This window comes from Buteo buteo, chromosome 26 (genome assembly GCF_964188355.1).
Source record: "Buteo buteo chromosome 26, bButBut1.hap1.1, whole genome shotgun sequence".
Classification (NCBI taxonomy): Eukaryota; Metazoa; Chordata; class Aves; order Accipitriformes; family Accipitridae; genus Buteo; species Buteo buteo.
In genome coordinates, this window is record NC_134196.1 from 2,832,630 (window position 1) to 2,847,654 (window position 15,025).

Sequence of the window (15,025 nt, forward strand, 5' to 3'; positions counted from 1 at the left end):
GAGACAGATCAAAAGAGCTAGCTCTAAAATTTATCATTGCAAATTAAAACAAAACAAACAAAAAACCCACACCCACATTTCCCTGGTCCGGTGGCCACTAGTAAAGTTAAAGTTGTCTTACTGTGGTACAGAGGTGAAGTGCTTAAAATGAAATTGTGGCAAACACCAGGATTTGCTGAAGTAAGGTGGTGCAGCTGACTACTTTGCATGTAATGAAAATATTCTTGCAACACTATACCCAGACCAATAGATCCTTATCTGAAGATTTTCTCATTCCATCCAGAGGTGGCAGCATTAAAAAAATATTTCTAGTCATTGCCATTTTCTAGAAAACAGAAGATGGAAGAGGATCTGGATACTTCACTTGAGACAGATTTGTTCACACCAAAGAGGTGGCAATTTGGTAGTGGTATCTGTCAGGCTCAGTTTCAGATTAACTAGGACCCAACCCTTCAAACTAGTACTGAAGTGAATTATAAGCATGGGTCTCCCACATAGCATTCTCGCTCTAGGGCCACAGGAAAACAAGAGCATAAGAGAAGTTCGTCTTCTCAGAGTGTCATCTCTCAACAGCAAAAAGCTTTCACCTTCTTTCACTAATGAGAGGAGCAGCAAATGCAAGTGATGAGAATTCAGACCTGGAAGCTATCCCTTACCTCATCTTTGGCATTCCTGCTGAATAGAAGTCCATCAGCTACAGACCAATTTATCAGACAATCTTTATGGGTACCTTTACTAGCTCTAGCACTACTCCACCAAAGACAACCATATGTAACATCTTGAAGAAGCCATTAAATAATATAACAGACAACTATGGCACATCACCAAAAGAAGCATTTTAAAATCCCAAGTTAAATGGCACCTACATTAGGACATTCAAGGTCTTTAATCCCAAACAGGTGCAGCTTCATCACTACAAGCAGAAAGGCTCAGGGCTTCTTTACTATTTCTCTGAATGAGGTTAAGACAGGCTAAGAAAGCCCAAACCACACCAACAGTCTGGTCTTTAATTTTCCAGTTTGTACAGTGTCCTCTCTGGTAACAAATAACTGTATTTCTCTTAGGGGAGGGGGAGATAAGGAACTGCACATGCCAAGTCTAAATAATAGACTTATACTGTGAAATACAGAGGTCTCTAGTCCCCTTGCACTTTTTATTTTATCATACACAAACATTTCCTGCAGTAGAATTATTTTTTTTTAAACCAAGTCCTACTGAACTTTTTAACCTCAAACACCTCGAGACAATATTTACCAAAAGCTACAGGACAGACAAAATAAACAATGGAAAGGAAATTATGCAGCAGTAATTCAGAGATACTGATACATGCAACTTTAAGAATTCTTTACCTTTTAACCTTAGTTAAAAAGGTGCCAGACTTAGAATTTCCAAGCCTATGTATGGTAACAGTCCTAAATCATAAGACTGGGGAGTACTCAACCCTTCCACCCCCTCCAACCCCCAGACACTAAATTCCGTGCTACTCAGTTAAGGCAATGTACCCACTCTGAAAACAGATGAATGCTGCATAATGAAGAGTTGTTTCCAGAGAACCTAAGTGAAAGAGTAAAAATTCACAACAAAAAACAAATCAAGAAACCAAACTAACAGATGGTCTCATGGCTCAATCAGCTGAATGCTGACCTGGAGATCTGGCTTGTGTATGTGTCCCTGCTGAACAATTGACATGCACTGCTAGACAAAAATTACTTCAATGGGATTATTTTATTTAACTATAACCACCATTATTACACCAGCACTCTTAACAAGCATATCTCCCTAGTTCATGAGTCTAGAACTGCAGAAAGTCTGAAGGTGCAGAACAGCATGGCAGGACTTCTCACTGCAGTGGGAATTAGTCACCTCACCCCTACTGTCCACAGCTGTCACCCAGACAGCAGATGAGTGCTATTTAAAAGGCCACAAAGGTGTTAATCTGTATTCTGGGTCACACTGGTACAGCACATCATAATTAAGAGACACAGCCACATAGGAAACACTGAACAGATTCTCTTCCTTCACCGGGCTGCATATATGCTTCACATTCTCTCACATATTGGAGTGTACAGTTTTACCTTCCATACTCCTAACCTTCATAAACTACCAGTTTTACTATTACCTTCCCTTTTCCAATAGGGAAGGGCTTGAAACCTTACAGTTACCTCAGCTACAGATATTATCACTACCACACCATTCTGACCACAAAGAGCTGAAGCTAGCTCTTCATTTACTTGGCTACTTGATTAAAACAAAAAAACTTCTTTACCTGATAGGTCTCTTCTATAACCTTTCAAACAGGCCTTTCAGGTCCAGATGCTCTCATTATACCTTCATTAACAGATGTGAGGAGGAGACATCTGACCAATCTTTTTCAAATCATCACTTTAAAGGTCAAAACCATCACTCAGTGTGTTTTAGAACAGATTCTTCCAGAACATGAAATGCACCAATAAGCTAAGTCATAAAACCCTACACATTCTGAGCTCTGAAAAGCTCCTGTTTGGCAACAGTGTCAAGATGATATTTTTGGTATGTGCTTTAAAACAATGCTCCTAAAGAGGCAAAAAATGCTATTTCATAGTTATTTTTCCTTTGAGCTATCTGTCCTGATATTCAGCCCATAACTAACCAGGACCAGGAGCATCCAGATGCAGATGGTTCCCCCTGCAGCAAAAAGGTGTCTCACATACCAGCCACTGTCCTCATGTACCACTATGCTAAATAAGCTTAGAAAAAAAAAAGTTGCTCAAAAACATTAGCAGAGCTGGAGAAGCTGGCTCCTCCAGACAATATTATCAGACTGAGGCCCAAACAAGCATGATTTTAAAAGTTTTTCCTCTCCTGCTAAGAGTATATAGCCAAAGTGAGCTCTGGAAGTGAGTGCTGGAAGAGCGATGGATTTAAAAGACATAATTTGTAGTAGAATTAAAACTATGGGGTTTTGTCTCATCGCTGCACAGCTTATATCAATGGAAGACATGCACCTCAATGCATTATCAAACTCCCAGAACTTCGGCAAAAAAGAGCACTAAAATGACAGTGTAGGCAGTTTAAAATTACTAATGACTACAGCAACGTCAAAACATTAACTGTCAGTATCAAGGGACCTGGTTTAGCTTTCCTGCCTGTTCAATGACTGCAACACGGATATTCAGAATACTCCTTTGAACTTGTTTCTCATATCCATTTTGAGAAACACACTGCTCTCCCCTGCTTCGGCATCCACAAGCCAGCTGACAGATCAAGTGAGGCACCGATTCGAACATAACAGGAGCACTCCCTCAAGTCGAGCCCCCCTAGCCCCTCCACACGGGCACACACACCGCAGGCTCGGGGAGAGGGGGTGTCGGTCGTACCCCTCTGCTCTTCCCACAGGGACGGGGGAAGGCTCCGCCACCACTCGGTCACTGCAGGGATTTACAAGTCAGGACCGCCCGTTATTCGGGCCAACGGGGTATCCCGGCCACGATACGTTTTCCACAGTAAAAGCCGTATTAAACAATACATTTTGTGCACCCTCGACAGCCTACGCCCATAAAGTAAGGACAGACTGCTTTTTGGCTGTGATCCCAATCCTTTCACGGGACTCGAGTAACCCAGAGGATTGCTCACTCGTGCAAGGCACTTGGACTTCAGCAGGCAGGCACACAAAAGGTTAAGCACTCGCAACTGTTGCGCCAGTATTACTATTGAATAAACACAAACTCAAGAAGAAAGAGGTGACATCTCTCACCTGTGTTGCTCTTCTCTATTCCAAAGTACCCGTTTCTTTCCTCCAAGAGTGATTCTCCCCCTTTTCTACCTCTCCCTCTATGCATCTGGCATTCATTCACCTACCCCAAGAGCGAGAGGGAGTCTTCACTCCCAAATCAGTTTGGTTTTTTGATTGATTGTTGTTGCTGGGCTTTGGGAGCTTTTTTGGTTTGGAGTTTTTGGGGGTTTTTGTTTGTTTGGGGTTTTTTTGTTTGTTTGGGTTTTTTGTTTGTTTTTTTTTTTAGATCCAAAGAAATACCAAAAAATAAGGAATAGCAGAAAGCACAGTGGGACAGAACCCTCCAAAAAGCAAACCTATGTAAACCCTCTTCCAAATCTTTTTACAAGTTAATACTAGCCTTGACTGAGTCATCTGGATTGAAGACTTTTGCAACTTTCAAGTTAAGCAGTATTCAAATTTTTAGAGTGATGCAGGAAATACAGAAAAATAGAGCACTCCAAATAGCTTTGTAATACAGTCAAGTATTTTGATGTTCTAGAAACATATTAAGTAGTTGATTGTCTAAAAGTTTGAAATAGCAAGTTTACAACACCCCCTGCAATGTATATAAACCAATACTACAATTTCCAAGACCTATAATAGACATTAAAATGGAACTAATAAAGCATGGCAATTTTGTTACTCAGATCTTAACCCAATAACAGAAGAGCCATGTTATTATACCAGTACATGTTATAAAGTACTTTTGTTTCCTTACGCACCCAGCGCAAATTGTTTTCTGGTCCTTTTAAATATACCCATAAAAGCAATACCCAAGATAAAACAATGAAGGTACACAGAGGAGTAAAAGACAGAGGTTGCTGAATCCACCTTTGTTTCTGGAGCCTACTAAGTGACTTACAGGAAATATGGGATTCCTTTATTTTATTCCTCCTTCCTGTAATGCCTTGCAGTCTCAGCTTCCTCCCTTTGCCCCTTATTTCAAGTTTCTTCTCTTTCAGAGGTCTGACTGCTTTCCCTCCTGTCCTCTCTTAATCTTATCAAGATATTTCACTTTGTTTCCACACCAGAATCCCACTCCCCTGGATGTCAGACTTCCTTCACTCTGCCTCTCCCTTCCAGCTGTTTTGGGGACAAGTCATTTTGGAGACCTGTATGTTACTCTTTTGGAAGGAGAGCTGACCAGAGAAGCACCCTTATGCCAGAAGGCATGAACAGGGACAACAGCTACCCGAGCCACAAGCAGTTGCAGTACTACCTAAGCTGCACTAAGCAGACAACAAGCATACATCAACAAAGATTTTTTTTTGGGGGAGGGGGGGCAGGGAGCACGATGGACCCAAATCCAAGCAGGTGTCACTAGAATATTTGCTTCAGTTTTGGAAGTTATGATGATATAGTGCTCTGGTATTAATACACAAGACTAGCAGAAATAGGAGAGCCTTCCAAACATTGTTAACAGAAGTGTAGGAGTACCACCCATTCTGTAAACATCAAGAGAGTCACCCATAATTGTTTAAGCTTAAGCACTGTGGAAGGGAAAGGAAAAATCAGATCTAGGAGCTTTAGCTGTCATGAGACTTTCCTTCTCCCACAAGCGGGAAACACGTCAGATTCAAGCTCATCCTATTTTACTCAAAAGCACCTTACGAATGTTACTGGCAGACCACAGAGAAGTGTCTAGTTCACTGTAAAGTTTCTCCAGTGAATGCCAGTGAAGTATTTGAATTAGACAGATGTTAAAGAAAGGTAAATAATTTGGTTAGAAATCTCCTCCTCTTTTAGATGCATTTTCAGTTTCTTAATTCAAGAACTGTTTGTTGGGGTTTTTTAAAGGTTAAAATATGAAAGACCTTCAAAGGAGTCTCCTTCTCTGCGCTCTCCTTTACAAACGAGCTTTGAAAGATAGTATTTCAGATACAATTAAATGCTTGTAATATCACACACATTACAACTCCGGTAGCTGGCAATCATTACATGAGCCTTTACGGGAGACCAGACAGCTTAGAACTATGACTTAAAAGACTGCTTTCTCCACACGTGCAAATTTACAGACCACTTATTAAAAAATTAAAAAGGAAATCACATTTTCCCGAAGGCAAAAACTCCAAACGCCATCAGCTCCCCCCCTCTTTCCTTACGTGATAAAAGAAAGTCTGTCTAAGCAAGCAACAGCGGAGCAACTGAACATGCAGCAGAGGCACTCTGCGATAAAACATATGCTTAAAGGTACGAGAGAGACAGCTACATTAAGCAGACCCTCTTCGCACTGAACAGTCCACTTTGTTAAACAAAACAAACAAGCTGCTCCTTCACAGCTTCGTCCCTTCATCTGGAGGTATTTACAGAGAGCAGCGTTGCTTCAATACAACCGGGACAGCTGATGGGAGTCGCCTTTCCAAAGTAAGTTGCAGCCTCGTACGGAGCTTCTCTCGCTTTACTCCTCCGACACCCGAGCACCTCACTTAACGAGACCGACCGCCAAATTAAAGTCACGGCTTCCCAATTTACGGTAGGGGGGTGCTGCCTCACGCTCCACTCGCGATCGCGCTGCCCCTCCCCGGCTGAGAAGCTCCCCAGGCGGGAATCGAAGCCGGCGGCCGCCCAGCACCGACCTCCGCGGTTCCCAGCTCGCCTCCTCCCGGTGCGGGGCGGCCGCCTGGCAACGCGCCCACCCCCGGCCCCTCCACCTCAGGCGATGGGGACCGATCGCGCCCTCGGGCCGAGCCGAGCCGGGCCTCAAGTTAAGGCGAGAGGGAGCCGGAGCCGCGGCCGGTAGGCGGGAGGGCTGGGGGGGGGGGGGCGGACGGACCCGTTCGGGCGGGAAAACGGGCCCGAGGCCGCCGGGAAGCTGAGGGAGCGCGGGCGGGGGGGGGGGGGGTGTCCCGGAGCGGCGGTTACTCACCCTCCCGGCGGCGGCTCCGCGGTTCCTGGCGCCGAGAGGGGTGGGCTCCCGTTCCTCGTCGCTGGAGAAGTCGGGCTGGGCGGCGGCGGCGGGCGGGTTGCGGGCGGTGAGGTGCTGCAGGTAGAGCTGCACGTAGACGTCCTTGCGCTGCTCGCCGCCCGGCAGGCTCACATTGTTAGCGATCAGCTCGCTCTTCAGCTTCTCCTTGGTCAGCACCGACGGATCCGACAGGAACTCGGGCATCGCCGCCGAGCCTCCCGGGAGAGGCACCGACAAAGCGCGGGGAGAAGGGGCGGGGGCGGAGGAGGGGAAGAAGAAGGACTCGCCTGCCCCGCGCCGCGCCAGGGACCCAGCTCCACAGCGGGCGGGCGCGCACACCGAGCGCTTCTCCCAGCCAGCAATAAACCGCGCCCCGATTGGCAGAGAGGAGAACGAAGCGGCTTCGTTATTGGCTGCCGGGCGGCAAAAGGGGAGAAGGCGCGCGGGACCCACCCGCGTTAGTGCTTTGCGCGAGGGAGAGTAACGCAGTTTTAAATTCGGCTCAGGCGGGAGAGGCGCGGGGGGCGGTGCCCGCGCGCGGAGGCGGGGGGGGGGGGGGCGGTTGGGGCGCGCGCGCCGCCTCAGGCGGCAGCGGCGGGAAGACGCGGGGCGCGCGCTGCCTCAGGCGGCGGCGGCGGCTCTGAGGAGAACCGCGCTTCTTCCTTCCCCTCAGCGCTACCGCCGGCTTCTCCGCGGGGTCTCCCCGCCGTCCTTCTCCGGCGACCGGCTGTTTTCCCCCTGCCGGGAGAAGGGGCGGGGAACTGGAGGGCGGCGGTTCAAGGCCCGGCGTCGAGCCTGTGGTGAGGAGCGGGGAGGGGGGGGGCGGTTAAGGAGATCCCTGTAACCTGCTGCGATCCCTGTGACCTGCTGTGACACCTGCCACCGGGTCCGTCCCCGCCGCTGCTCCTCAGGCACGCCGTGAGCTCACCACCTGCTTTAGCTTCAGTTCGTTGAAGCGGCTGCCGGGCAAAGAAGACTTGCAGGAGTTTTCTCTCAGGGGAACCGAGCTGCTGCGATCGCCAGCCGAGCGCGGAACTTCACGTGATACGTTAGCTGTCGGGCTTCGGGAGAAATCCAACCGGGAAATCGGCAGCTAATCTGTTAGCGTAACTGCTGCCGTTGTGGTGACTTATGTATTAAAAACAAACAACAAAAAAATCGGATCGCTTCGATAGTAGTGCAAAATTTGAAAGGTGCATAGTCCTATTGAGCTCACTTCAGAAATTTCACGTTGTGTTCCTGCTGAGGAAGCAGGACTGAGGTTAAGACTGCACCGCCTGTAAACAAGCGACTTAAATCTTCATGTGCTCACACGCGGCGTGCTGGGAACATAACGCTGCTATAAATTTTCCTGTATTTTATGATGGGAACAGTTTAATACTTAGATCTGACTATATATCCTATGCTTTTGAGTGCTCTGTTACAGTATCAGAGATAAGAATTGAAATGTGAATATTTTAATTTGCCCATCAATCATGGATATGACACAGGATTGTTAGTGTTTGCACCCACTCCTCTTTATATTCCAAAAAGAGGTTTAAATTGCAGTTGAGGAAGGGTATTTCCTCTCTTTGGGTTTGCTCCATCACAAAATATGGTGGCTCTCATTCCTGTTTACCTAGCCATTACCACAATATCAGCTAGATAAAGGTACTGAGGGTTATTTTTGTGGAAGGTGATTTTGAGGCAAATCAAGGACCCACCTAGGAGAAGCCCTATGCTTCCAACTGAGGAATTGGTGTAGTGTAACAAAGTAATTAATACAAGGGAGAAGCTTAGCTTGGGGAATTTACCTTGCAGTGCAAGTAGTGATACAAGGTGGCTATCATCTGCAGTTCATTATACTTTAGATCCCAAAGTATTTGGTTCTTGGTGTTGTATATACTTTACCTTTTCAGTTTGTTAGATGAGGCTGAACAGTGGGTAGAAATGTCTTCCATTGATCGCATATGCATACAAAGCAAATATTCATATACCAATGTGGATTGACTACTATCACTTACTTTTAAGCCCGAATAGAACAAATTAGATGGTTTTATTTATTCTTCAGCATATCTTACCCAAAGTTTTTCCCACAACATGGGTATCACATGACAAGTGTTTTGAAAATGCTTAAAGGAATTGAATTCCTCTCCAAATTTGACACTAATAATTTAAAGTATAGATAGTATGTTTCACTTTGAAAAGCCTCTAGGTGCCCTGGGTGCCTTTCCCCCACCTTTAAGAAGTTACATCTTATCCAGATATGAAACCAGTTGCAGACTGACACAGAATGCTTCAGAAAGGCAGCAGCAGAGAGATTCTTCAGCTATTGTACTGATGTGAAAAATAACCTCAATTCCTATCAAGTCTAACATGTTTTAAAGCAGTGTAAGGGGGAACTGGGTCTGGGAAATTTTAACCAAAGTTAACAGTGGAAATACAATCTAAAAAGTTGGTGCAGACACCATCTAACATCCCCACAGACAATAATGGTGCTATACACCAGGCCTGAAGCTTGTTTTCTGATGCTGCTGCTTAGAGGAGTGCAGCTGCCATTTGCAACTCATTATACTGTTCAGAATATGCAATACAGTTGGCGCTCACTTTTCTTGTGAGTGACCCTTGGGAGCGGAAGGAATGAAACCTTTTAGGCTTGAAGTCAGTTTACACCTTTCAATCTAAGTACATGGGTGGTTAAGTCTGGTTTTAATGAATTAAGTGTAGCATGAAAATGCAACATCAATATGGTATGAAGTAGTAAATCACTACAGTTACACTCCCAGTTCAGCTTTGGTCATAACAAATGGATGGGGTAACTGGCTTTACGTTGGATCTGTATTTTTTGTCTTTTTGTTGTCGGGCAAAACTGGCATAGAAGCATAAAGATAGCAGACACTCGGCATCATAAGATTGGCTACTTGTTCAAAGTCCAATACAGTGCTTGTGGAGCCAGAGCCACAGATTAACATTACTTACATTTCATATTTACAGTCCATTTATGTTTTGAAAGTTATTTCCCTAACTATAGAAATATGTATTATCTTTCATGAATGATTTTCTCTGTTACATTGTTACACTGATATAACTCCCTAGTGTGGACACTGGTCTCTTTTATTGGCTTACCTTTAGCTGTTTCCAAGGTGACAAAAGCTAAAAAAGCATTGTATAACAGTTCAGTGTCACTCTATTTCAGAGCAGTAGACTTCTCTGGCAAGCCAAGTCCATAAAAAAATCCTTGGCAGAAAACTGTCCTTTATTCCCTGGTTCTACACTTTTCATTGTCGTTCCTTGGGAACAACAGGCGTTCTCCAGACAAGGTGAAGACAGGGCAAGTAATATGAGAGAGTGCCAAAATGTGCACATACATAATGATTAACACTGGAACCTGCAACTGTCACCACAATCAGACCTTAATACAGCTGAGGATCTGCACCTTTGTTGTTTGTTTTGTTTGAAGGAAAGAAAGCTTGCATTTTGTGTAGCGTAAGGCATCAGTCAGAGAGGATAAGGGAATGAGTTCATTATGAACAAGGTCAAAAGATCAAATGTTTTTACATAGAAAAAAAAAACCCAAACCCCCCAAAATATGAGGTGGTCCATATGCCTATTAAACAGTTTGTGTCTTAAAGGTTGGAGTACAAAGCTGTTGTTTTGCCTTGCCTTCCGTCAAGCATTCCAGCACTTAAACGTTTATCCCTAACAGCAAGTTCTGGTTTTCAAAGACCAGAATACCTGCCTCTACCTGAGAAATGGGTAGTCACATTTTACCCCTTGTCAGTATAAATGGTGACAGAAGGAAAGTTTAGGAAAAAAGTGCAAATGGTGTGAGACTATGGCCATTTTCAGTGGTTGAAAAACTGCTGTAAGCTTGCCTAAAAATGTGAAATATGCTGAAAGCAGAAGCGAGAAATCCTTCCTTTTTAGGACCCTCCCAAATGTCTGGAATTTGTTAGCTTTCCTGAGCGTGAGAAAGAGATTTTTCAGTCATACAGTCGTCTTTGACATGAAAGCGCTGAATGCCTTCTAAACTATCTCAGATTTCTAGCTTTGAGTTTCCCCAAGTTTATGATTCCTAACCTCTAATGTCATCCATAAAAATGAGACAGGTAGTTTATGTTGTGCTACACTGAAAAAATGAATTTTCTGCATCTGTGTGCTCAAAAAAGTATCCTAAATTCAGTGGAGGGTTTGGATCACATTTAATCTGTAATGAAGTATAGATGTGTAATTTGCATTCACATGTGACATTTGCCTCATAATACATAATAACATTGTGAAGGCTATAAATCCATTCATGGCAAAGGCATATAAGGAAGTGTTACAGACATGCTCTTGTCTTAGACTGAGCTGATATGGAAATCTTCTTAGCTAAAGGAAATGTAAAAAAAATTATATGAAACATTAATTCATTCTTGGTGCACAGAGAGTTTCACAATGAAAATAATACTCCCTCTGAGAAAGGCAATAGAAACTTGAAAGGATTACTATAAATAAAATAAGCAGTTGCCTAACCGTTATGGCACAGTGTAACTATAGTTTCTAGAATCACTCATTCCTTCTCCACGTTCTTGATTAGTTTAGAAAAATTAGGTGGCTTTTTAGTAACTCTAGCTTTCTTACCAGAAGCGTCTCTTTTTAAGCATAATCCAAGTAGAAATGGCAAAGCAATAAGAAAAAAGCATGCCTTATTATAACGGAGCATATCGCTTCTAGCGCAGTTCTCTTATAGAAAGAGTTCCATCTCCTGCTGAATTTGACAGTGGACGTAGTTTTACTGGGGGACCGGCCAGGCGACTGCACTCTCACTGGCACCCGCTGGGGAATGCTGCTGTGTCTGTGTCGCCGGTAAACGTGGTAGACGAGAGGGGTGGTTGCCCTCGTTGTGAATACAGGGGTGCCCAGTGCTGTGGGTGGTCTGTACGACTGTCCCCAGGCAGGGAAAGAAATGTGTACAACTGCGTGGTGTAACTGTTTTAAAACGTCTTACCGCTGACATTGTGAGAGACAAAGGCCTGTACCAACAAGGATTGAAAACAGAAGTATCAGCTCCTGCTTAAGTACACTGACAGAAATGAAATGAAAAGGACAGTTCACAGGGTAGTTTCCCACACCGAATCATTTCCAAACAAGAAGTATTTGGATATCTAATTTTATCATATATGGACAGAGATAGTGCAGAAGCTATATTTACCATATATAGGCTATTACATCAGCTCCATGATTTTTAAACCTTATGTGGACTTAAGTTATTGCCCCTATTTAGCTAGTAACAATTTCATAAGAAAAAACCATCTGTGTTAAGAGATCAGTCAGGTTACAAATGAAGTATTTAAAAGTTAGACAGGGACAAAAGCACAGAAGCACGCATACTGTAGAAACACTGGTGAGGGACAAATACCCACCAGCATACTTGAGTGCCTTGGAATTAATGGAGTCAACTCGACAAAACAGCTGCGGTGAGATTAAAGGGAATTATTATCCCCAGTTGTCCTGGTTTCAGCTGGGATAGAGTTAATTTTCTTCCTAGTAGCTGGTATAGTGTTGTGTCTTGGGTTCAGTATGAGAAGAATGTTGATAACACACTGATGTTTTCAGTTGTTGCTGAGTAGTGTTTATACCAAGTCAAGGATTTGTCAGCTTCTCATGCCCAGCCAGCAAGAAGGCTGGAGGGGCACAAGGAGTTGGGAGGGGACACAGCCAGGGCAGCTGACCAAACTGGCCAAAGGGGTATTGCATACCATGTGACGTCATGCCCAGTATATAAACTGGGGGGAGTTGGCCTCGGGGGGGTGAATCGCTGCTTTGGAACTAACTGGGCATCGGTCGTCGAGTGGTGAGCAATTGCATTGTGCATCACTTGTCTTGTATATTCCAATCCTTTTATTATTGTCATTTTTTTATTGTTATTGTTACCATTATTACTTTCTTCCTGTCTGTCCTATGAAACTCTTTTTATCTCAACCCATGAGTTTCACTTTTTTCCCCAGATTCTCTCCCCCATCCCACTGGGTGGGGCGGGAGTGAGTGAGCGGCTGCGTGGGGCTGAGTTGCTGGCTGGGGTTAAACCACGACACCATTTTACCAATAGGAAATTGGTAGAGAGGGAGAGCTTGCATGTAGCTAAGGTGCATTTAATTCTTTCATTCAGTTTTGAAACATCACTAAATTACTTTGATTTAGGGATCATAGGCTCTCCCTCCAAAGAACAGCTAACAAAAAATTGAACCGAACCAGTGGTAGTTGCGGTTGCTGTTGAACAGGATGATCCTGCTCTCTATCCTGTCCCAGGCCATGCACTCCTGACGCTCTCCTTGTGTTGGATCTAGTAGTTGCGCCACCAGATCCGCACGCTGAGCCAGCAGCTGCTGCTGCACAATTGCAAGACGTGATCCAAGTGGAACGGGGGAAACACGCAGGCGGGGATGGACAGGGCAGAGCGAGGGCGACTGTTTTGTGACAGTCTGCACTCACCTTATGTTAGGTGTATCAGTGTGAAGTGAAACCACACCCTGAAAACTTCCACTCCTACTAATAGATCTTCTGTATTGTGATTAGACGAACCCCTTACTGCAAGCCAGAGATATCGTCTCGCAACAACGCGGAATGCCTAGAGCAGCGCACCTGCTTTGGCAGCGGTACAGGAATGCAAGCAGATTGCCACCACTTCTTCCATGCAGCTCTCTGATGGATAATCAAGCCGAGTCTGAGGTATTTTGTGGGACCAGGGAAACAGCTAACAGATTACGCATCCAACAAAAAATGCATCCATCTAACAGATTATGCACTAAAAAAAAAAAAAAAGGACTAACCACATAAATGCAAGTCCTGTCAGCAGAGCACGTGAGGCAGTCCTCCTCTTCTATTCGGACCTGGTAAAATCTGAGTCAGCTGAAATACTGTGACCAGTTCTGGGCACTTAAAAATGCACCTTAATTGGAAAGACTCCAGAGGCAAGCGATACAAATAATCAGAGGCCCAGCAAACATGGTCTATTACTCTAGAACAGCTATGGAGAGGCATAACGAATTTCAAAAACATAAGGAGTACCTATAAAAAGGAAGGGAATAAACTGTTCTCCAGTGCAATAGCACGAGGGCTGGATTTAAGTTACACCAAAAGAGACATCAGGGTTAAACTGCACATAGTCACTTCGTAACAGTAAGGATAGCAAAGCACTGGAACAGAAGACTTAAGGAAGATATTTCTGTATTTGAAAGGTTTTAAGGGTATTTATCTTAAAAAAAACCCCCACATTATTTGATGACTTTGCTGAGTCTGGTTTCTAATACTTCTGTATTCTCTTCATTTTCTGCCATGGTTTACAACAGTAATAATCAATTCTTACAAACTTAGAATTGTATCTCTGGCAAGCTTCTCTCTGTCCCTTGAATTCAGGCCCTTGGCAAACTATTCTGTTTCCCTCCTAATTAAATTTCATTAAGTGTCAAACATTCCAGTCCCTCCAAATCACTAAAGTATTACTTCTAGGACTCGGTCTCTCATATCTAGATCAAATCTAAATACTTTCTGTGCTTTTCTGGCACCTCAGTGTGCAGAAACATCTACTCTGAGAAAACCGTCTGTTCCACAGCCTAAACCTATCACCCTCTGAAGCGCTTCTCCTCTCCGCCCCCATCAGGTTTGTGTTTGCATCCGTCCGAGCTCTTGGCTGGTCCGGACCACTTGTGTCCCTGCCTTGACTTCCACTCCTTCACATGTGAACTTCTGTGCTGAAAACAGCGTGTCCCTGCCATTCTGGGGGTCTCTGTCCCATTTAAAATTTAAAGTTACCTTCCTATACATCTTTCTGACTTTTTCTCATCGTTTCCACACAGTGGGCTGTCTTTGTAGAACTTAAAGTAGATCTTTGACACGTCCTTGCCTTTTGTCTTTAAGCGTGATATTAGAAGCTCCCATATGCACACATGCCATAAACAAAGACATGCCTATTTTACCCAAGGGCATCTCTACGGTGACACTGGTACCGAGGTACTCCAGTGACACTGGTACACCAGTATTCCCATGCCATTGCTCCCATCTAGCTCTGCGCACCCTTCTTTCCCACCCTCGGGTCCCAGGCCTCCCGCCTCCAGTGCCAACAGTGGGGAAGGAAAGCAGTGTCCTCGTTTCCTTTCCCCTCGAGGCACTGTTTCACCGCGGTACTTCCCTCAAACTGGTGCTCTTGAAATCTGAAAGCCAGATGCTCTCCAAACACCTCTTTCTCATGTTTCTCTCCACAGGCTGCCTCATCGGTGACCGTCCTTGTTTTATACTTCTTGTTCAGACCGTCCTTGTTTTATACTTCCGTTTTCCCTCTCAGGTTCAAGCAAAAAAGAGGAGACCCTAAGCTTCAGAGGAAAAAAAAAAAAAAGAAAAATTAACGT

At 44.5% G+C, this 15,025-nt stretch overlaps 1 protein-coding gene and 1 long non-coding RNA gene across 9 annotated transcripts in view; one reads left to right on the forward strand and one right to left on the reverse strand.

Annotated features, from left to right (window-relative positions):
* The window catches only part of TMPO (thymopoietin), a 23,597-nt gene extending 16,485 nt beyond the window's left edge, over positions 1-7,112 (reverse strand). For 3 of the 8 annotated variants that reach the window (XM_075058041.1, XM_075058040.1, XM_075058038.1), the window contains exon 1: positions 6,621-7,107. In XM_075058041.1, coding sequence (XP_074914142.1) covers positions 6,621-6,863 — 243 coding nt within the window. In that variant the 5' untranslated portion in view covers positions 6,864-7,107. Of the gene's footprint in view, positions 1-6,620 lie in introns of all 8 variants that reach the window. The other 5 variants (XM_075058037.1, XM_075058035.1, XM_075058033.1 and 2 more) reach the window with 4 other exon arrangements.
* On the forward strand, positions 6,476-15,018 carry LOC142044984 (uncharacterized). The gene is made up of 3 exons (XR_012654474.1): positions 6,476-6,490; positions 13,197-13,349; positions 14,962-15,018. It is a non-coding gene; the product is annotated as an uncharacterized LOC142044984 (long non-coding RNA).
* Positions 15,019-15,025: the final 7 nt, after the last annotated feature.